The sequence below is a fragment of the Rhinolophus sinicus genome, linkage group LG01, assembly GCF_036562045.2.
Source record: "Rhinolophus sinicus isolate RSC01 linkage group LG01, ASM3656204v1, whole genome shotgun sequence".
NCBI lineage: Eukaryota > Metazoa > Chordata > Mammalia > Chiroptera > Rhinolophidae > Rhinolophus > Rhinolophus sinicus.
Window position 1 is genome coordinate 131532917 of NC_133751.1, and position 24907 is coordinate 131557823.

The 24907-nt window shown below is 32.7% G+C and overlaps 1 protein-coding gene across 5 annotated transcripts in view; it reads right to left on the reverse strand.

Moving 5' to 3' along the window:
- LRP1B (LDL receptor related protein 1B) overlaps window positions 1-24907 on the reverse strand; it is a 1798389-nt gene that overhangs the window by 274535 nt on the left and 1498947 nt on the right. For all 5 annotated transcript variants that reach the window (XR_012497488.1, XM_074335786.1, XM_074335783.1 and 2 more), the window contains 3 exons: window positions 6825-7017; window positions 6090-6215; window positions 1682-1810 (listed from right to left, as the gene is read on the reverse strand). Coding sequence is in view for 4 of the 5 variants with exons in the window: in XM_074335786.1 (XP_074191887.1) it covers window positions 1682-1810; window positions 6090-6215; window positions 6825-7017 (448 nt within the window). In the remaining variant the exon portion in view is untranslated. The remainder of the gene's footprint in view (window positions 1-1681; window positions 1811-6089; window positions 6216-6824; window positions 7018-24907) is intronic.

The following is a 24907-nucleotide window of genomic DNA, read 5'->3' on the forward strand; positions in this document are numbered from 1 at the left end:
ATTTACCTTAATAAGAATCTCCTGACATTTTCTGTTTTGGGGTAGAAGGTACTACTTACAATAATAATAGCTGCCATGAACACTAATTTTGTGCCAGGATCTATATTGAGCATATGTAAACCTATACTTGTTTATTTAATGCTCTCAAGCTAAGCTGGTTTTGCAGCAGGAAACTAAAATACAGAGATGTACCCTTGCTCACACTAGTCGCACACTAGTAGGTTTGAAAACAAAGATTTAACCTCAGGTATGATTCTGAAGCTTGGAATCTATACCTGGAGTTGTCCAATAGTAGCCCACAGGCCAAATGAAGCCCATGAGCCTGTTTTCATATGACTGGAGCTAAGAATGTTTTTTACATTTTTAAAGGACTGACAAAAAATTCAAACATGTAGAGGATAGGTGACAGACAGCATGTATGCCCCACAAAACCTAAAATACATACTAGCTGACTCTTTAAAAATAAAGTTTGCCAATTTCTGCTCACACAAATATGATCTGGCTTCTAAGAAGATAAAAATAATGTGAAATACATTCTCAAGCTAATTCATAATAAATGTGAATTTGTAAGCTGATTATTATTACATTTTATATGCTTTAATACTTTCATAGTGTACAGGACATAGCTGTTCATTCAATAAAATGTCATTTGAGGTAAATTCCCTAAGATTTTAGTTACAGACCAATCACAGACCAATCACATTTGACTATCATTTTAAACGAGGATGTGTTATTCTGCAGTGTGAAGGAATGAGAGAACTGCCTGTGAATTCAGCAAACTCCATCTTCCTCTTGCATTAACATTTCATTGAATATTTAGATATAACTATTATTACCCAGATAATGGAACAAGGGAGAAAAATATAAAGCAAATGTAGCAATTCCAGATATATAGTTGTAAATTTTACAGAGCATACAATGCCAATACTATTATATTATAGCACAAAAGTAAATCAGATAAATTTAGAAATTATCTGGATCAGTGCTACAATAACTATTCATGATTTGCACAGACACCCATTTCCGGGAGAAATATTTTTGCAATGAATGCGAATATCAGTTGTTTACCAGGGTCAAAAAGCCAACCTCTACTCCCCAGGGAGAAGGGAAGTTTGATTATCACTCGGTGTCATATATAGAGGCATAGCTGGTGGAATTCCATGCTTGATGGTGACCATGGTTAAAACAATCAGCCTTTGAACCTAAGGACCTATCCCTGGGGCAATCCTGGAGGAAAAAATTGAATAGGCAAAACTTTTATTTCAATTCAACAACATGCTATTGACTGATGATGGACCTTTGCTCCAAATGTAAGCTTGCAATATCCACCAATAACTGATATTTCTGACTTACATTTTTAGGAATATAAGCCTAAAACCTATTGCTAAAGATAAATAACTGGGCAGCTCAAAAGACAGGATCCTGCTATGTTTAAATTTGTCCCTCGTGGATGGAAAACCATGAGAAAATTCTTCAATGAACATCATGGATGATGGACAGGAAATAAGGTGCCCCATATGAACAAGAGCAAAGCCAAATCAATTTTCTTAGATTTACATATTAAAGAGAGACATTAAGGAAACCATATATATAAACCAAATGGAGACAATCAAATCAAAAAATATTTGTAAAAATTGTAAACTTCCCTCTGAAATGAGCAAATCCCACAGTGGACACTTACCACAGTAGAGCAGTTTTTCATCTGATTTATCCTTACAATGAGGAATGCCATCACAGCTGAGCTGGTAGTCAATACACTCTCCATTTCCACACTCAAACTCTGAATAAATGTTGCAGGAGGAATTTTTAGCTAAAAGGAAAAAAGTAAGTGTTTTTAAGCAATAACACACATTTTTGATACCAGAACAATTGTTTCCCTTAGTCTTAATTATATAAATAAACTAAGGGCTTCAGTTTTTCACCATTAATTATGATATTAGGGGAGGGTTTGTCATATATGTCTTTATTGTTTTAAGGTATTTTCCTTCTATACCCATTTTATTAAGTGTTTTAATATAAATGGATGTTGTATCTTGTCAAACGCTTTTTCGGCATCAATTGATATAATCATATGATTTTTATCCTTTATTTTGTGGTGTATCACATTGATTGATTTTGAATAATCTTGTACATTGAATAATCCTTGTGCCAGGGTAAGTGGGGAGAAGCATGGTAGATGAGGGTAAAGGGGATTAAATATATGGTGATGGAAAGAGAACTGACTCTAGGTAGTGAAGACACAATGTGATATACAGATGATGTATTACAGAATTGCACACCTGAAATCTATGTAACTTTACTAATCATAGTCATCCCAATAAATTTAATAAAAAATTAAAATGTATTGAAATATAAAATTAAATAAAGGGCAATAGTTCATGTCATTTCTTAACAAAAAAATAAAAAATTCAAAGAGACACTTTTTGAGTCCTTTTTCTTTCCCTCCCTTAGGGAGTTATCTAACTTCATTTTTCTTTTATGCTTATCCATGTATTTTATTCAGCATTTTGTGACTGTACCTGCATGGAGAAAAAGGAGGGACTTAAATTTGGGTGACTATATGTAGGCATCTTGGTTAGCTGTCTATCTTAAAACTACATTTTTAAAAAAAGAGGCAGTTAAAGGACCTTTGTACAAACTGAAGGTGTTTCTGAGTTCTCTTATTGGACTCTATTAGATATTCTTCAGTACATTGAAATTTACCAGTACAGAGTTCTCATTTTTGAACGCTTGACTTGATTCATCACACTTAAATCTCATCTCCAACTCTTCTTCCTTCCCAACTACCTTTGGAAGCAATCAGTGTAGCAGCATCTGTCATTCAGAAGTACTCTAATTGTTAAATTTATCCTCATCACCCTCCTGTCCTGTCCGTGGTGCTGAGCAGGGAGCAGACCCTCTCTTCTTGCCACACATGGCCTGCAGCTGTGCCCTGAAATGCACAGGGATCTGTGGAGGCCGATGACAATCTACAAAGCACATGGACCAGATGCCTATGGGCTTTTATTGGCCACAGCCACATTGTCCCATGTCTAAGTTTCAGAATTTTCATAAGAAATTAAAAGACTGACTTTTTATGTGCTTGGCCCAAATTGTGAGTGCAGGCAGGCAGCCACAAAGTACAAAAACAAACAAACAAACAAACAAAAAAAACACACAAAAACATAAAAGACCCTTTCTACAAGTAGGTTTCATCCTTGGAATGCCAATATGTGACCCCTGTTTTTAGAAAGAGCTCTCTCAGGAAAAAATGCCTTATTTTTATTCTTAAAAAACAGATTTACTAGCCCACTTTTGTAATCCAATATTTTGGTTGTATTATGTGCTATTTGTTTGCTGGTACTCAATTCACTAGTTGTAATTATACAGTAAAATCTAGTCCTATTATTTGTGTTGGAGGTAATTAGAATTCACTTACCTCTACTATATGTAGGAAATATAGCTTAATTTTACAATTTATTGTCAATTTATTTTTAAGCCTTATTTCAGGAATAGTCAAACAGCCACTACTACTATTTGAAGTTTCCAGTGTTTTATTTCTTTATTATTCTTAGAATTTAATTCATTTTAATAGAGTATCTATCTATTTATCTATCATCTATCTATCTATCTATCTATCTATCTATCTATCTATCATCAATCTACCTATCTGTCTATGACTTTTTTTTTTTAACTCTTTCAATGATAACAACGTTCTCTAAAGATAAATTATTTTATTCCCTGTTGGTGAAGTCTAAACTTCATTGGTCAGTAGCTAAAGTAGAATGCATTTCAGAGAAAGTAACCAAGAATTTAAAATCTGAAAATATTGTTAACTTTAAAGTAACGGATGTTATGAAGGGTGCTGACATTACTACACACAATCATCTTAGATCATGAACAGAACAAAATTCAGCCACTTACTGAGAGTCTATTCACATTTCCAGAGTCTATTCATATTGTCTTAAATGCATCCTATCTAATATCTCATTTCCAATGATAACTAATCATTATAATAGAAAATACTTTTATAATAATTGTGCCTTTGAAGGGAAAAAAAAACAAAACATATTCATAATAAATAAGTTTTTATTATGCAAAACAAACACTGTATGGGCACAGTCTTGTTTATGTATGTTCATTTGATGAAACAGTATTGAGCATTTTCTGCTTCTTTCTAGAAACAACAATGGGGTTCAGCTGCCCTCTGATTCTTTTACAAGGTAATTTATCTTAATATAGTTGCTACTCTTATTTCTGTTATGTGTGGTGATAAGCTAGCAATGTTGTGTGAAATGGAATTGCCTAATCTTTTTGTCAAGGGTTATGACAAGAAATTATTTTCTTTCTTTACCCTCAGGTACATGTTGGTGAATGACCTTTCACCCCTTTAACTCTGACATTAACATCCATGACCTGATCTGGATGAACTAATTCAGATGTGGACGCAGATATACCAGAAACATTCTTCTTTCCCAAAGATGAATTTGAGAAGAGGAAGCCAATAATTGTTTTCTAATCTATCTGCTGGACCACAGATTTCAGTATGAATGCACAATGGATACAGGCTGCTTTTATAAAGGTTTGTCAGCTCTGAGGAATCTAGTATCATGCTACAGTCTTATGTGAATACAACTGTGTTTAAAATGATAGTTTTCTGTCTGATTCACTCCCTCTCATCAACAGAGAGAAGCAGGTGGCTTAGTAGGGACAGATGTATCTAATCTATTTTGCAGCAAGGACAGGCATCTACTGTATACAAATAAGCCTTGCTGTTCTGACCGAAGGCATCACTTTACTACTGGCCTGAAGTGACCTGTGAAAGAAACATGAGCGATTCTAATGCATGGATAACATTCCAGATGGCATCAGATCCAGACCATTACAGCTGAAACCACAAAGGCAAACTGAAAGAGAGAGGTTAAGCAATGGCCTTAGCAATTTAGGAAGTGATAGGTTCGGATGAAATATGGGAATCGTGGCTGAATTATTGAAATTGGCTATATTCATTTAAAGTTTACTGACCAATGGCATCATTCCTTCATTTGTTTGGCACAGTTGTAAATAAAAGTATTTTACTTCTTTTGCTAAGAGGTACCCTTTTGGGTTGTGATACCAATTTGCAAAGTAAGAAATATGTCTAAGTTCTTATATTAGACATAGTAATTTCCAAGGTAAATAAAATGATGTCAAAGTGCTTGTATTAAAGTAAAGAGCAGGTAAAAGAGAAGATCCGCCTGGTAAAGAGAAGAAGAAGATTGGAGATGAAAATGAAAGATACCTATACCTTCTGGCACTTAGTTTTATAATGCAGACGTATGCAGCTCTGTTGAATTTCAAAGATGAAAATATATGAGATGAGGATATAGATAAAGAAAGAAAAAATGTCAAAAACTGACACATTGTGAGAATGAGTTCACCAATTTCCAGAAAGATACTTTCTCTTTATCTTTCTTATTCACAAAGTCTTAATGTTAAAGAGAAATTAACCTTTTTTCATGTTACCGGGTAATTTTTCATGGTGATATTGGAACACTTAAACCCTATTTATTTTGGAAAGAGTTTTTGAAACTAAGCTGTAAATAAGTATATACTGCAATGGTACTAATTAAAGATTTTAATGCCTTTGGAAGGTATAAACATCATGCAAGCCTGAAATGTTATATTCTTAATTAACAGTTTAGAAATGATTACAAATAGGCTGCATGAGCCATTCTGTCTTATTTACATACCATGATGGGATGTGAGGGGTTTTACTACAAGGCTATTGGTACCAGCCTGTATACTGGTTTATTTCATCTTTAATTTATTTTGCTATTGATTGGATTTTCAAAGTCATAGCCACAAGCTTCCAGATGAGCATTGTGTACAGGTATTTCTCTAGCTAGCCCAACATCTTCCAGCCCACTATCAGGGTGATACACCATTTGTCACTCTGTTTGGTTAACATTATTATGTGGTGCTCTAACTAAGTGTAATGGTGACTTGAGTTCTTTCTAGAATAGAAGATAAACCAACTGGGCCTTTAATACTGGAGGAGAATAAAACTTCATGAATGTATTAAAACAATGCCAATGTCCATCTATGTTTTTTCAAAACTCTTTACTTACTCACACATCTGTTGTTATCTAGCAATATTCGATCTCCCCTGCAGGAACAATTCACTCTCCCATTAGGCGTTAAAAGGCACAGGTCATGGCAACCTCCATTCAATAATGCACATGGAGAAAGTTCACCTGCAATTAAAAAGCTTTATTGGTAACATTTTGTATTGAATTCCTGTGCTACATTAGATATAGATTAACAGTAAACTGTTAGATTGCCTAACTCTCTCAAAAATATGTCAGAAACAAGGAAAATTCCGGACTTTTGAAAATCCAAACATATGTAACACAGATCACTATATTTAACACATTTGACAAGGATGTCACAGCATCAAATGCACTAGTACCCCTAGAAACCTCACCAATACCGTAAAATACAATTTTGTAGGTATTCCAATGATTTAAAAAATTAAGCCCAGATGCAAAGCTTGTTTATAATGAAGTGGTATTTTCATGGAAACAAGTTGATCTGAATGTTCAAAGATGAGGAGTGATAGAGAATGGAATAGAATTGCAGAAGCAGATGATTAAAAATGAATTGTTCTGGTGACAAATAAAGAACCACAGAAGTTGCCTTAATCCTTTCAGATAATTTCAATATACTGAAACTCAAATTAAATCCTGAACACTGTCCCCAGGAACTTGAAGAAAGCAAAATCCAACTAAGTATTACCAAAACAGAGACATTTTTTTGAGGGTTTATTTAATTAAGAAACACATTTCCTTCCTATTGTAACTTACAGCTATTGGTGTCATTGGCAACAGCTATGATTCCCATTGGTTGATGTGGAATATCAGAACGGAGAATTTTTGTGTCCCCTCCCGTGTACTTGTTGGAACGCAGGATAGCCCTTCTTCCCCAGTCTGACCAGAAGATATAATTGTCATAAACAGCCAAACTGAGGAAAGTCCCTGGCCCAGATTTGACAATCACCTGAAATAAATTAAAATACCATATTTTTAAAGTGAAGATAAAGGCATTTTTATATCCACATCTAGTTTTGCTTAAAAAAAATAATGGGTTACGATTAATTGGATTTAATAAAAATCATCAGATAAAAATGCATTTTACTAAATGTAGTATCATAATATTCTTTATTTTAAATATTTTAATCATCCTTATCTTTCACAACGTGTTCACTTAGTGTTTACCCAATATTTTCAGTATATTTCTATTTAATAGTCATTGAGTTTGTATGAACTGTATTTTTCAGTATTATATACCAAAACCAACAAAACAAAATGAGATTATGATTACTAACATTTATTTATCTTTTAAATATCATCATATATCTAGTAAACACTCATCATGCTCTCAGAGCTATATATGGAATATAAAGAATCATAAAACCAGGTTCTTCATGAAGCTTTCAGCATGAATGATTAAACCACATATACATGCCTTGGCAATTAAAGTTTACAAATAAAGACCAAACTTCCACTCAGACCAATGCGGTAAAAAAAGGACTACATTTTCCTTCCCAATATAGCAACTAAAAAACTGAACAAAGTATGCAAAACAAGTCTTGTCAACACATTGGACATAAGGTAATGAAAGACAGTGATTCCTAAGTAATTCATGATGGCCATAGCTTACGGCCTGAGATTTCAGGTAGCAGCACAGCACAGACAAAACAAACAGAGAGGTAATTCCTTGAATAGCGTACAGCTAAGAGTTATGAGAGAAAATTGTGGTTAGATCTCACAGAGCAGTGCCAAAGAAGATAATACAACTGAACTAGAACTCTGGATATCTGCATAGGGTCCTCCTGGAGTATTCAGCTAAGCAGTAAGCACATGCATATGCATTCCAGCAACTTCCGGTTGGTGAAAGACCCACACAGAGGATTAGAAAGAAGAGTTCCTCAATTCACATAAGGCCAAGGATAGTGCCTGTTAATACCAACCAGGCTCAAAAACTTTCTAATTAATAGAAATTTGAGTAGAGTAATTGAAAGGGTCTTGCTTCAATAGTAGGAAATAATTGCTCCTGTCTAGCAAACTTAAAAGCAAGACCTGAAAGGATAAAACTGTTTCCAAATAGCTTAACCATTTTCCAGGAGAAAGCTCATGAATTTTAATGAGGATATGAAAAATTTTACCACTGACCTTATATGCAAGATGTAAAAAAAAAAAGTCTCAAATCACAGACCACAGCTTTTACGTGAAGAAACTAGGAACAAAGTAAGTTAAACCCAAATTTAAAAAAAAAAAAAAAAAAAGGATTAGAAGACAAATCAAGGAAATAGAAAACAGAACAAAACAGAGAAAAATCAATAAAACTAAAAAAGATGTTATTTGACAATAAAACCAATGGATAACACATAATGATGAAGTGGGGTTTATACCAGAAATACAGATTTATTTGATATTTTAAAAGTCTATCAGTGTAATTTACCATTTTAACAGCCAAAAAAGGACAACTCATGTGAAGACCTCAATAAATGCAGATAAATTATTTGATAAGATCTAACATCCATTCCTGATAAAATAACTCAGAATATAAATAAAACTAGGAACAGAGATAAATAATCACTCTTACTACTTCTACTCAACATTATCATAGAGTTTTTAGCCAGCATAATAACATAAGAAAACAAAAATAAATGCATCCAGATTAGGGGGAAGAAAAGTCAAATTATATTCATTTGCAGGTGACATAATCCTCTACATAAAAAAAGAACCAAAACTATAGAATCTACAAAAAAACAGCTGCTTGAACTAACTAATACATTTACTAAGATTGCAGGATGCAGGATTGCTGTAAAAATTTCTGTATAGTAGTAATAAACAATTGAATATTTTAAAAGTTGTATAATAGCATCAACAAACATTAGATGCCTAGTAATTAATACAAGCAAACAAATATTTACAAAAACCTGAAAACTACAAAATGTTGCCAAGAGAACTTAGCAGAAACTAAAATAAAGAAAGAAATATACTCTATTCATGGATTAGAAGATTAGAATTATTATGATGTCATCTTTCCTCAAATTGATAAATTATATCTAATGCCAGTAAATATTCTGCAGACATTTTAGAAATTGACAAGCTGATCCAAAATTCATGTGGAAATGCAAAAGACCTAGAATAACAAAAACAATGAGAAATAAAAAAAATTGGAGGACTAATTCTACCTTATTTCAAGACATTATAAATTTGTTGCTGATGAGACAATATGGTATAAGAAAACAATGGAGAAACATATCAATAATACAGAAGAGAGAGTTCACAAACAGGCCCACATGTATAGGGATAACTACTTTTGGATAAAAGTGTATAGACTATTCAAACAAATAGATTAACTATTTTCAACAAATGGTACTTGAACAACTGAAATAACATGTGTTGGTGAGGATGTGGAGAAAAAGGAATCTTTGTACATTGTTGGTAGAACTGGAAAATGATGCAGCCAGTATAGAAAACAGTATGGAGGTTACTCAAAGAAACTGAAAATAGAACCGCCATATGACACAGAAACTCTACTTCTGAGTATTTATCCAAATAAAATGAGAATAATAATTCAAAAATATATATGCACCCCTTTGTTCACTGCAACATCATTTACAATAGCCAAGATATGGAAGCAACCTAGGTGTCTAGCGATTGATGAATGGATAAAGAAGATGTGATATAGATAGATAGATAGATAGATAGATAGATAGATAGATAGATAGATAGATGTCTAGCTATCCATACACACACACACACACCATGAAATATTATGAAGTAATAAAAAAAAAAATCTTGCCATTTGAGACAAGAAGAATGAATCTAGAGAATATTAAGCTAAGTGAAAAAGTCAGGCAGAGAAAGACAAATATAATATGGTTTCACTTATATGTAGAATCTAAACACAAAACAAAATGAGAAAACAAACAAAACAAAAACAGACTGACAGAAACAGAGATCAAAGGGGTGGTAACCAGAAGGGAGGGGTTGGGGGTATAAATGAAAAGGGGAAGGGGAATATAGTGACAATACTGTGGTAAGTTTACATGGTGACAGATGATCACTAGAATTAGTGGGGTGATAACATTGTAAGTTATAAAAATGTTGAATCTCTATATTGTCTACCTGAAACTAATATAACCAATGTAAGACTGTATACCAACTATATTTAATTTAAAAAGTAATTAATTAAAACTATGCGTATAAAAAAAAAGAACTGCCATCCATATCTAAAAGTAACTGGAAATGAATAATAGTCCTAAATATAAAATCTAAAATTACAAAATTTCTAAATAAAAACATGGGAGAAAACCTTTACAATCTTTAGTTAGACAAAGATTTGTTAGGTATGACTCCAAAAGCATAATACATTAAAAACATTTATAAATTGAATTTAATTAAAATATAAAGCTTTCACTGTTCAAATGACACTGCTAAGACAATTAAAAGACAAGCCACAGATTGTGAAAAAATATCCGCCATGCTCTTTTGATTACTATAGCCTTGTAGTATAGTTTGATACCATGAATGAACCCAAAGGGTATTATGCTAAGTGAAATAAGTCAGGCAGAGGAAGATAAATACATAATTTCATTTATATGTGCAATCTATAAAACAAAATAAATTAATAAACAAGACAGAAATAAACTCATAGATTCAGAGAATAAATTGGTGCTTGGCAGATGGAAGTGGGGTTGGGATGATGGATCAAAAATGTAAAAGGCATTGAGAAGTACAAATTTCCAGTTACAAATATAGTCACAGAGATGTGAAGTACAGCACAGGGAATATAATCAATAAATGTAATTACCAGGTACGGTGCTAGATTGGTACTAGACTTTTAAGTGTGATCACTCTGTAAGGTATATAAATGTCTAATCACTATATTGTATACCTGAAACAAATATAATATTGTATGCCAACTGTAATTGAAAATAATTAAAATAAATAAATGGGGAAAAAAATAACTAACTAAGCTTTAAATTGATTTAATTAAATTCTGTTTCTGAAGAAAAAAAAATAGAACTGCTATATGATCCAGCAATTACATGTCTGGGAATATATCCAAAGAAAATGAAAACATTAATTCAAAAAGATATCTGTACTCCTATGTTCACAAACATTATTTATAATAGCCAAGATATGGAAACGTTTGCCCATCAGTGGATGAATGGGTCATAAAGTTGTGGTATATATGGACAATGAAATATTATCCAGACATAAAAAACAATGACATCCTACCATTTGTGACAGAATGGACCTTGAAGACATTATGCTCAATGAGATTGGTCAGACAGAGAAAGACAAACACTGTATGATCTCAGTTACATATGGGATCTAAAACAAACAGACAAAAACCCCAAATTCATAGAGAAAGAGATTAGACTTGGTTATCAGAGTAGAACGTCAGGGTAGGGGGAACTGGAAGGTGATCAAAGGCACAAAAATTCCAGTTATAAGATGAATAAATAAGTACTAAGGATGTAATGTACAACATGACTATAGCTAACACTGCTGTATGATATATTGGAAAGTTGTTAAGAGCATTAATTCTAAGAGTTCTCATCACAAGGAAAAAAATGTTTTTCCTTTTATTTCTTTCCTTTTCTTTTCATTTTGTCTATATGAAAAGACAGAAGTTAGCTGACCCTATTTTGGTAATCATTTTTAATATATGTAAATCAAACCATCATACTGTATGCCTCAGATTACAGTGATACATGTCAATTATTTTTCAATAAGACTCAGAGTGAAAACAAAACAAAAATAATCACTTAATTTTTATTCTGAGGATAAAAGTAATCTCTTCTATAGATCAATAGTTCTCAAATTTTAATATGTATGCAATGATATTTTCTTAAAATTCAGATTCTGATTCACCAGGTCAGGAGTAGCACCTGAGATTGTTCATTTCTAATAAACTTCCAGATGTTGCCAATGCTGCTGATTTGAAAATCCACTTTGAAGAATAAGAATTATAAAATAAAATAGACAAAGAAAATAAATAATAATCTTACCACCCAAATATAATTACTCTTATTTTGGATTAAAAATACAGTTTTTCTTTTCTTTACAAATTGGTGCCGTAGTGTATGCTTTTGTATATACTTAAAAGTAAGTTGATGGGACTTCTGGTGCCAGCCTCTCCTGCTGATTACTACTTGAGATTGTACATTGTGGGAACAAGAGGAGAAAAATAGTAAAAAGAAGTGAGTAGCAGCAAGTAGAAGTGTGGGAGGGGACAGAATAAAATACTATTTTTATTGTCAGATTTTTTTCCTTTATATTTCATCCAGTACCACACAATAACTAAAACAGATTAAAATACTTTAAGTGTGCATTTGCTGCTTACTCTCAAAAGGTAGTTTCAGTACTTCTTATAATGCCCAATAGTTTTCCAAATTCAAAGAGATAATGGGAAGCTGGTAGCTGCCCTGGGTCAGCTCTCCAAGCCAGGCCTATGGAGGGACAAAGCACCACCCCTAGCTGAAGTGTGTTTTTGAGTTATGAGGCTTTTGTAATCCAGTAGTTTACCTGTCAATTTCAGCTGACACAGAGAAAGGGGAACAAAGCAACATTACACTAGGTGTATAATTATGCATATTGCTTTCATTGGGTACAGTAGGTTACACTAAGAATTGACCTGATGTCTAGAGGTAGACATCTCATTTCACTAGACTGCTAGACAGAATTCCATGTGGAACAGAGAAAGAAAATCCACTAAATCACACTTTCTCATTTTCATGTTAAAACATTTTTATCATAAGTTCACAAATACTGCACCTTGCAAGTCTAATCAGCATCTTTATTTACAGTGCAGAAGCTTTGTCATCATAAATTACACTCTATTGTGTTATATGGTAATGCACCATTCTGGGATAATTTTCAGGCTCTTTCACCTTGAACCTATAAACAGCTTCATGTTTCAAAATAATAATTCATGTTCATTTAGAAAATTCATTTCTTGACACAGTCACTCAATCTCATGTGTGTCCTTGTTGACAGACAATTAAATTGGTAATGCCACATAGACTTGAAATTATGTGCTGAGAATTTAGTCACTAATCATATGTCTTTTCCATCTTGGAACTTCACTGATACCTCTTTGGTGAAAGTACTGAAACTAATCAAGGAATACAAAAATATTGAGTTTTATAAAGCAGACAGCATTATTTCTAGCACCTAGATGTTAAAGGTAAAACCAAACAATTTAAAAACTAAGCAAACAGGAGGCTTCCCAAACACCCCAGCTGATTGCCTCACTAACAAGATCATAAATGATCATTACGAGAGATGACAACTTGGCCCCTGCCATCGCCAGGCATGATAAAGTGCTACAGATTGCAAAGACACAGCTACAGATGCTTTAGCCTTGGAGAAAATGGTTATGTGGTATACCAGCAACTTAAGACTGAGAACTGTTTAACAATAGAAAGCTATACTTAACTTGCCTGAGTGAGTTTGCAGAACAAATATAAAATGTCTAAATGTCATTAGTATCCAACCAAATTTGAAAAGAACAACATTCACAGCAATCATCTAAAAGGCTGCCTAATGTGGAAGACGTGTTACCAGCCTTTGTTAGAAAGGCAAACCCTTCAGAGAAGGGGATAGGAGAATGAATGACTTTAATTTTACACTCTCTCCTTCTGATGTCTCTGTTGACCAAACTCAACCAAGAGTCAAAGGCCAAGGGAGACAGTTGACCACACAGGTGGGGAGAAGGGATCTTTCCTGGGGGAAGAAAACAGGTGGAAGAGAGAAGAGAAATGGTTTGGAACTATGCCTGAGACAAGTAGTAGAATAAAGTCCTATTCTGAGATAAGCCTTTTGGCTTCTTTGGACACATTCTCCATATTTGTAAAACAGGATAGTAAAAGTTGATGACTCAGCTTGCTCCTTTTCCAAAGAAAGAGAAAGGGTAAACTATTTCCTTAAGTCACACAGAGAAATAATGAGAAGAAAAATAAACTGATATTCATGAAGTGTTAAGGCCACTCATGAATGGAATTTGAGCACATTTCTAATGTTTTGTCTTGTGTTCATATAGGATTATAATTATTAAGTGTGTAGCTTATCAAAAATTCTGATTTAGATATAGACCCTTTGAGATTCATAAGCTGAATTGTATTACTAAAGAACAAATTTTGTGAAAAACTAAAGATATTTTTTCAGTAAGTTCCTTCTGCTTTAAATTCCTTCCTAAAACAATCCACTGTGAGACCCAATTTAAGAGTGACTTCCTTTGGGAATCTTTTCCCTTTGGGAATCCTTTCCTTCTTACTGTGCATATCCAGACAGTTTTTACAAGTTTGTTATTAATAAAACACTCATCAGAAAATATCATAATAGCTTATATTTTATCCATATCCTTGGCAAGACACAAATATTAGAAACTAAGAATCGTACGTTTTCATTTTTGTAACCCAAGTGCTTAGGCTAGAACATATTTAACATTGAATGATTATTAATTGATCAAATCAGTAAATAAATGAGTGATTAAAAAATTCCCAATATTTGTATTTATTTCTTCCTCTTCCATTTTTTAGGTACATTTATACTAAGTTTGAACAACTTTGTACTTTGTTTACTTATGTATACAAAGATAAAATGTTGGTATTACGAACATTTGTGTTACACTGAAGGGCTATACGCAGATAAAATCTCAGGATCACATTTGTCCTTTGATCAATATTTCAACACTGTTACTCTCTAGATCATTGTCTAAATACTACTCTCCTGGCTTTTTAATGTTTTAGTAGAAATAGTAAAGAACTAGTAGAATAGTAAAGAGCTAGTCAAAGGAGTATATAGTGTGTGTGTGTATATATATATATATATATGTGTGTGTGTGTGTGTGTGTATATGTATATATATATGAATATATATCTATATTTATATAGATAGATAGATTTTTTTCATATACATTAAATCAAAACCCATATGTCAAGCCATTCTGAAATGCCAGTCTTAAGTTTTCAAATTGAGAGCCACTGTATATCAGACAAAGTTCAACTATTATTTTAGATGCCACATTGTAAGAAGTTAAAAAATTGGCCTGCACAGAAGGATGCAGAATTTGTATGCATGAATATGTGTTTTTCAGTGAGAATAAAACTGTCAAGGAAAAAACCAGAAACAAATTAATTAAACACTTACTACACTTAAAAAGAAAGCATAGCTTAGGACAATTAGCAAGGGGTCTGGAGTCAGAATGTTTGGGATCACATTTAGCACCTCCATTTTTTGCAATCTGGGCTTGCTATTTCACTTCTCCAGGCCTCTCTTTCTGTATCTTTAAAATAACAAAAGCACAATTAATACTTATTATGTAATTTTATAATATGTTTAAAGATATAAAACACTTAGCATGGTTATCTGGTAAGCTTTTTATAAATGTTCACTATAATTATTTTTGCATAGGCTTGTTTAGAATCTTAAATATTGAAATCACCTTCCTTTTAAAGTGTTGCAAACTATAAAGAATCAATTTAAAAACAAACTTTCAGAATAGATTTACATCTGTAAATTTAATGTTGTTTCAACTTCTGAGATTATCATATCATCGAACCTGTTTAATGTCTTCTTTGGTAAAAGCCTTGAGTTCCGTTTTATTTTTGCTTACATGTCATTTGAAAAGTTCTAATAAGGGTTACGAAGGTTATTATTCCTAACTTATTAACTTTGAGTTAAAATGAAAAAACAGTGATTTTAATTTAGTAAGTCATGACATGGATCCTGGCTGTGCTGAAACTCCTATCACCTTCAGTATTTGAAATGCAACTGATAGAGTTACATTGAGCAGTTGCAAGATGTAAAATTCTGGTAACCAGAGATTTTTGTTTGTTGTGTGTGTCTGGAATTCTTATTGTTTGTCAAAACAAAACAAAAACCAAACCTCATTTGATTTGTTAAATATCATTTTGAGAAAGTGATAAAATCTTTGTGATTGAAGGCTGTAACCAAAATAGACACTTAAGCACTTTTATTTATGTATGTTAGTATATAACATATAAAATCATAATATATTATTATGTTATTGATATATTATACTTACTCAATTTTATACATGCGGCCATAGCCTACTCAGGGCACTGATTAACATGCAATGTTTCTAAAATATAGATTTAATAGTGTTAAGGTGAGTTATTAAAATGTATTTGAATTTTCATAAATATGTGGTAATATAATCCTAAAATTATTCTTTATTAACCAAATTAAAAAAATATTACAAAATAAAACAATTAGTAAAGATAACTATAGGATCTGGTGGCATGACTACATATACTTTCATATACACATCTTCCTTTCTATTCATATAGTTCTTTTTTCAATCAACTTCACTAGAGTATAATTTATATCTAAGATGAGTTCGACTTATTTTTAACAACCACAATAATCACGAACACACTACTTCCCACCCCAAACTCCCAACCTCACATGGTCTTCTACAGAAGCAAACACCGTTATCAGTTTTGTGTGTACTAAGACATTTTTTAAAATGCTGCTTATTTCTAGAATTGCAAAATGTCTTGTGCAGTCATTAAGTTTGATTGCCTATAATTCTTAAATTAAGAAATATGCTTTAGAAAGGTATTTCAATTTAAAATTCACCTTATTCAATAAATGCTATTAGATGAAGTAGAAATTCATAACACAAATTTAACAATAATACCAAAGTAAAATCAAAGGGAATAAAAGTAACATCCTTCTTACATCGAGATATGAATGCGTCTGTACATGTAATCAAAAGTGGTTGAAATGACTATAGTGACCTGACACCCTATTACCTCTCTGGAATTATCACCTACTATTCTTCTCCACGCTCACTTGTTCTTTCTGTTCTGGCCACAATGGCTTCCTGATTGTATCTCAAATATACCACACACATAAGATCTTCACACAGGCTGTACTCTACACTTGAGAGACTTTTCCCAAAAATATCAACATGGCCAACTAGCTCACCTCTGCAAGAACTGGCTCAACTGTCACTTTTTCAAACAAGGCTAATCTTGAGTTCCCTGCCATAACCTACATGTCACATTCAATTCCCTTATGCTACCCTGTATTTGACAGTTTTATTGCTCATTAGGTCTTCCTCTGCTATAACATTGGTTCTATGAGAAAAGTGATCTTTATCTGTTTTGTTCACTAATAAATGCTATGTACAGCATCTGTACTAGAACAGATTCTGGCACATATTAGGCACTCAACATATATTTGTTGAATAAAAGAATGAAGTAGTTAGCCACCAGGAAAATGCAAACCAAAACAGCAATGAGATATTGCCTCACACATATTCAAATGATTATAAACACAAGCCAAAAAAAAAACATTTGTTGTCAAAGATGTGAAGAATTGGAACCTTCATATACTACTGCTGAGAATGTGAAATTGTGTGGCCACTTTGAAAGCAGGTCTAACAATTCCTTAAACAGTTAAATGTAGTTTCTATATGATTCAGCAAGTCCACATTCTTTGATATAGAGATGAAAATATATGTCTATACTCAAATATGTACATAAATGTTCATTATAACACTATTCATAACAGCTAAAAAACAGAAACAATCCAAATGTCCATCAACTGATGATTGATGGGTGGAGAAATAAAATGTGCTATGTCTATACAATGGAACTGTTCGTCAGTAAAAAGAAATGAAGTACTGATACATGCTATAACATTATGAACACTGAAAATAGTATGCAAGTGAAAAAAGCTAATCAAAAAGGACCAAATGTTGCATGATTCTACTTATAGTAATTTCCAGAATAGAAAATCTGTAGAGACAGCAAGTGGATTCCGGGTTGCCTAGGAATGGGGGGAGTGGAGGTTTGGGGATTGATGGCAAAGGGGTGTAAGGTATATATTTTGTGTGACAAAGATATTCTAAAATTGATCGTGGTGATAGTTGCACAATTCCATGAACATAGGAAAAGCCACTTTAAATGGGGGAACTGTATAATAGGCAAACTAAATTTCAATAAATCTGTACATAAAGGAAAAGAGAAAGAAGAAGGTGGTGGAGACATGATTTGATTCCAGGCTGCAAAGTCAACGCCATTAACCAATACACCATACTACTTCTTTAAAAGACATGAATAAATCATAATCTTCTTTCTTAAAATAACTAAAAATATAGGTTACAACATTAAACTAATTCATTTGCTTTGTGTTTTTTTTTTTTGATAAAATTACACAAAAAACACTTCTGTATTAGCCTTGCTAAACAAACTCTACATATAACATATATGATGCTGATAGATATGTAGATCTAAGTACAATGTGCAGGTAATACAAGGACAGTTGAAGAGGTTAAACAGTGCCACAGTATGTAATATATAAATCCAGACTTTGAAATTCTGTAAGACATATGATCTATTTTTGTTTGTTTGTTTGTTTGTTTAATAGAAAAATTGCAAAGCAATTACAGAAGGGGACTGTATATTAAAGAGATTTATGAGATATATCAGTTTTCTGTATTATATGGACTCCATCTGGATTTCAGTTCAAAGAAAGACATAGATAGAAGCCTCCTATGTGTAGAATATTCTAAGGAATCGGAAAACATAGTTACTAGAACTAATATGTGATCTGGTAAGGTTAGAGAATAGAAAGAACAATTGTATTTCTATATACCAGCAATGCAAAGTTAGAAATTAAAATGAAATAAAATTCAAATTGTAACAGCAACACGACATATTATATACCCTGGGGCAGGAAAAGTACAAGACAGACCAAGAATATCTTGTAGGGCCAGAAATTAAAAACATGTTCAAAAAATGGTGGGGTATGTCAAATGGACAGAACTGTCCACTTGAAGGGCCTTTCAATGGCCATACATGGAAGAATTTGAATAACAAATAATAATAGATATATATTATGATGCAAAGACCAAAATAAAATGTATTTCTATGATTTCATAATGACATAAACAAGTAAATAAAGGAATAAATGGCAAAAGGAAGTTCTTTTTTGTAGATTTCCAATTAATAAATGCAGAAGGAAGAGAGTGAAATGGAAAATTATCAGTTGACACATACCTCAGTAAATAATTGTTTGGGGCAAGAATTATGAACAAGTGTTAAAATTCAAAGACACTTTCAATTACAATGCTTATTAATTTCATAATGAAGAAAGTAACTTTACAGTAGAATCTCATGTGACTTTAACCAAGTCATCAAAGTTAACATCACTGTGATATAATGTCAATATCATATAACACTTGATATAATACACAAAGAGGGCACAATATCACTGTTGTAGTTTCTCTCTCAAAAATTTTAACTAGAATTTAATCACAAGGATACCTCAAAACACCCAAATCAAGGGACAGTCTCAAAAACAATAGATCAGTACTCTTTAAAATAATTGAGATAAAGAAAGACAATGAAAATCTGTGCCAATGTATCAGGTTTACAGCAAATAAAGAAATATGACAATTAATTATAATCCAGGAGTGGAATCTGGCCTTTAAAAAATGGACGTTATTGGTAAAATTAAAAAAAAATGAAAAAGATCTACAGATTATTTTTTATATCAATCATAATTGAATTATGCTTATAAGTGTCATATTGTTGTGAGATATAAGGAAATTCTTTATAATATTTTGTAACATTTTTGTAAACCTAAAATTATTTTAAAACTAAAGAGTTAAAATAACTAAATAATAATAAATGTAACATATTTAAAATACATTTAACAAAATATGTATAAGACATGTACATGAAACTGACAAACATTAACGAGATAATAAAAGAACATCTAAATAATTCAAGATATAATGTATTTATCAATTGGGAGATTCATTACAACTAACATATAAATTCTCTTGTAATTTATCTATAAATACAGTGAAATCCCAATCAAAATGCCAACAAGAGTTCTTGCTGAAAATCTCAAATTAATTCTAAAATGCATATGGAAATGCAAGGAACCCAGATAGATTACTCATAATGCTTACATAATTTTTGACAAAATTAAAAGGTAATTCATAAGGAAAGCATAGTCTTTTCAATGAATGAATTTGGAGCAATTATATATATATATATATATATATATATATATATATATATATATACACACACACACATATATATACACACATATATATGTGTGTGTGTATATATATATCATATATATATATATATATATATATATATATATATATATATATATATATATATATATATATATATCATATGCATAAAAAAAGAAGAAAGGAAGGGAGGGAGGGAGGGAGGGAGGAGCCAGGGAAAAGAGGAAGGAGATAGTAGGAAAGCAAGGAAGGGAGAAAAGAAGACTTTCAGGACCACATTGTTTCAATGGTGATTTCTCTTATAGTCAAGAAAGAAATAACATCTACACAAACTTTTTGGAAAACAGAAGAGGAGGAAACATTTTCCAGTTTATTCTATAAAACACAATATCCCTAACATCTAAATCTAACAGATATTACAAAAAAGAAAATTACAGATTAATATTTCTTAGGCTATCAATGAAAATGCTTTGAACACAAAAATAATAATTCAAATGTAACCTTACAACAAATAATAATATGAAATGATCATGTACGTTTACTCTCAGGCACGCAAGCTTGCTTTAATATTCAAAAAGCAATTAATATGTAATTCACTATATACAAAAAAAGCAGTAAAAAACATGTTATTTCAATAGGTACACGTAAAGTATTTGACAAAAATCAATACCCATTTCATGATAATCAGCAATTTAGAGAAGGAAGGGAATTTTCTCAAACTGACAAAGGATATCAATGAACAACCTACAAACTAGCATAATACTTAATGGTGAAAATCTGAACTGTTTCACCTAATATTATAAAACTTCTGGAACGAAACAGAATAAAATCCTTTTGACTTTGAGATTAGCAATTTTTTTAAAGATAAACACAAAAAGCATGAACCGTAAAAGAAATAATTGATAAATTCAAATTCATCTAAATTAAAACTCTTTTCCCTTTAAATACATCATTTAAAAAGTAGAAAGACATGTCATAGACTAGGAATAAGGTGCACATCATATTTATCAGACAAAGTACTTGAATCTAAAATAAATAAAAATCTCTTAGGACTCAAACATAAAGAGGCAACACCCCAAATAGAAAAATCAATAATAGATGTTAAAAGATTTCCAGTCAAGATGGCAGAGTGGGCTAATGTTGTTCTCGCCTTCTCTGTCAACAGCATCAAAATTACGAAAGAATAACCATCATTGAGAATTATCTGAAGCCTAGCTTAACAGAAGTCCTCTAAGTATATATAGAAGAAACCACATGAAGATGGGTTGGAGGGGAGGAGACACAAATGGGCTGATCCCCACAGCAATGAGTGGCAGTTAAAAATCAGGAGCTATGTCTCAGCTGCAGAAGCCTCTCCTGAGGATCAAGGGACACAAACCCACACAAGGCTCCCAGCCCAGGCTTCCAGTACAGGGAAGAGGAGTCTCCACAACTTCTGGCTATAAAAGCCAGTGGAGATTGAGGCTGAGTGAGACAAGGGATGCTGAAGACCCAGGGGCTTCTTAAAGGGGCCCTGCATGGACTTACTTGCTGATGGGCTCACTTGCTCTGAGCTCCAGCACTGGGTCGGCAGCTGAAAAGCCACTAGGTACACACAGGGAGAAACTAAATTATCTGTCTTCAGGGCAAGAGCTAGAGGGGCAGCTTTCTCCCATACAGAATTTATGGCAGAAACGGCTGTTGCTTTTTTGAGCCCTCACCCCATTCAGCATGCTCTCCTGACTCAGTGTGAAGACACAGGTGGGCACCATATCTCTGTCTTCATCAATGTGGCTACCACAGCTCTCCCCACTCTGGTGATTCCCTGAGACCCTGCCCCGTTCAACTTGCAGATTGACCCAAGGCACTTCTAGTGGCTTTTCCATACAAATGGCCTGTCTTGGATCATGCTGCAGTTGTCCCCAAAATCTCTCAAAAGTTCACAATCACCAAATATGCAGCGTGCCCTGTACCTCTTGCTTAGCAACCCCAAGTGCAATATTAGTGTCGGCTGGCCTTGGCAAGCAGCTGAACCTCTTCCAGATATTTACAAGCCCACTGTGGGTAGAAGACATCTGTGGATCACTTACAGATACAGTGTTTTAATGTTTAAGATCTACTTAAAAATCATCATAGACTAGAAGTGTGTGAATGTGTTTAAGAAACAAAACTTATGGAGAGTTATTGAAGCTGGGTGACTGGTACCTGGGGTACATTATACTATTCTCTCTACTTTTTTCACCTTTCGAAAATTTTTTATTCAAACGGTAAAATAAAATATATAAACATGTTAAATGTAAGATAAAATAAATTAAATTAATGGTGTCCTTATTATCACTACTCCATGATGTAAGATGATATTAATTTTTTAATACCAGAAAATAAGGTCCAAAGTGTTTAAGTGATTTTTTAAAGGGTAAACGCCAAGTAAGTTACAGAACCAAATTGAGAATAGTTTCCACTATCCAATATGTGACTCCCTAAGTACTCTACTAACACACACACACACACACACACACACACACACACACACACACACACAGCTGTAACACCAAGCTGTAATTACCAAGGGGATGAGTGAAGTGGTCTTAGGGACTGTTAATAGTAAAGGATTACATAAAACGAAACTTGATATTTTCTATTTTATTCTTAAAATAGAATATTGCTTAAAGAGTTCAAGCTATGCAAATAACTTTTTCCTTTTATCTGTCATGATGGTATTTTAAAATTTTTCAATGAAATATTATTTTAAAAGGCAAAACTAATCTGAAAATCAACACTGTTCTGACAGTTTGAAATTATACAACTCAATCTTGACAATTAGACAGTTGAACTTTGAGAAGCAGGTTAGTCTTCTTAATGCTGCAACTACTTTTCTGTCTACCTGTGTCACTTTATTGATTTAAATCTACAGAATATGGTGTTCCTTACAAAACGTAATGTTTTTATCAAAAATATTTATGAGAAAATTGATTCATCACGCCAGCATTTTATAGGACTTTCAATCATGTTTTAGTATTAACAGTACTGCTTTTTTTTGTTGGGTATATCTGGAATTATGTTGAAAACAAAACATTCAGAATGTTGAAGCTATTGTGGCCACTTGTCATATGTGAATCCAGGGCACATGTCTTAAATGATGAAGTACATGCTTCAACCATAATTTATCAAAAGACAGAAAAACACATTTATTAGATTAGACAGCCAAAAGCCTGTGGTCTGTTGTCTTCTGTTAAAGTAATAACATTCTGATGTTTCTTCATTACTAATAAGACTATAAAGCTTTGGTTTCAAAGAGTTGGATAGGATAACCAATACAGAGACAGCTGTTTGGGAAGTTGTAGCAATAATTTGTCAAAATCAGTACTACATAGTTAACTCCCTTTATATTCTTTGTAGTAGTGAGACAGCATAAGGACTTGGTGCCAGGGTGGAAGAAATGCCAGATGGCCAGGAGAAATGCAAGATAAGGTAACCACAAGAATGTCACCACCTTATTACTCCTTACACAAAGTTTAGAAATAGCTGAATATTATCCCCCTTCTAATCATTTACTTCCATACAGATGTTGGAATCACAATTCCACCTGAGGAGTGGATTAAAGTTTGACCTCTACATGACCTTCCTGGAATGGTATAATGAGCAGTCTGCCATCTTGCCTTACAGTGCAGGTGTGAACCAGGCAACATAACCCATTAAAAAACCACCACTATCTAAAAACCCTGCTGTTTTCCAAAAGCCCACACTTTTGCACCAGTCTGTTTTGCCCCAGCTTACAAAAGCAGCTAAGCAGAGCCAGACCCCACATCAGTTTGGGGGACCTTCCTCTCCTTTGTGCTGCTTCCCTTGTACTGTATCATAAGCTTCATGAAATCTGCCTGAGGTTTCCTCTCAATTTTTATCTTGAGGAATGTAAGAACCCTGATGCTAGTAAGAGGAGCACTTTATTCAAAAAATAAGCAATTTTAAAGTATGATTGGACTTGAGTAATAGGAGGTCTGAGAAGATAAACAATATGACATTATAACATAAACTCTCCTTTATTTCTTCTGAATTAAGATTTTCTATTTTGCCCATTTGTAATGAGCCTAAACCATTCAGAGTTTTTCTCTAAACTTTCTTTGTAATATGGGAACAAATTAATAATCATTAACAGCATCCTAGACTTGTAAGAGAGGTTTTCTATTAGAATTTCATACTATTTTAATCAAATAAATCATATAAAGTCTATTTCCAAATGGTACAAGAAGATTTTTTCAGCACACACTTATCAAGTGTATTTTCAATACTATCATGTACGAATTTCAAAAGAGCAAACACTAGGAATATGAATACTCATGTAGTCAGTACAATGATTTGCATTCCATGGTAGGAGAAAAGAAGTCAGTGAAAACTGTTTGATATTCACTAAGAAATCTTGCTGACCTCCAAAATATTTAATCTCAACAGTATAAAAATTGAGATCTTTTTATGCCAGTCATCAATGGCTCTTATTCAAACTGTAGAATTTTTGAAGAAGAAACATAAATACATGCAGAATCACAGGTATTTTTTCTATGTAGATACTTTAATTAAAAATAAAAAAAAGAAAGCCAACAAATAAATAGACTCTGAGAGTTCTTTGCTGTCCAAGATCAGAGGAAGTACTTCCCATGGAAGCAGGAATGCATCATAAGACAGATGGAAGTTTGAGCTTTCCAGTCTAATTTAAAACTAGTCATACTAAATGTTTCAGAGACATTGCTATCTCTGAAAGATCCAGTTGTTTATTTTATAAATTATTTATTTCAAGAAACACTGATGTAACTTAGCAGCAGTATAAAAAGAGAGTATTACTCTAGGATTTTGGGGTTTC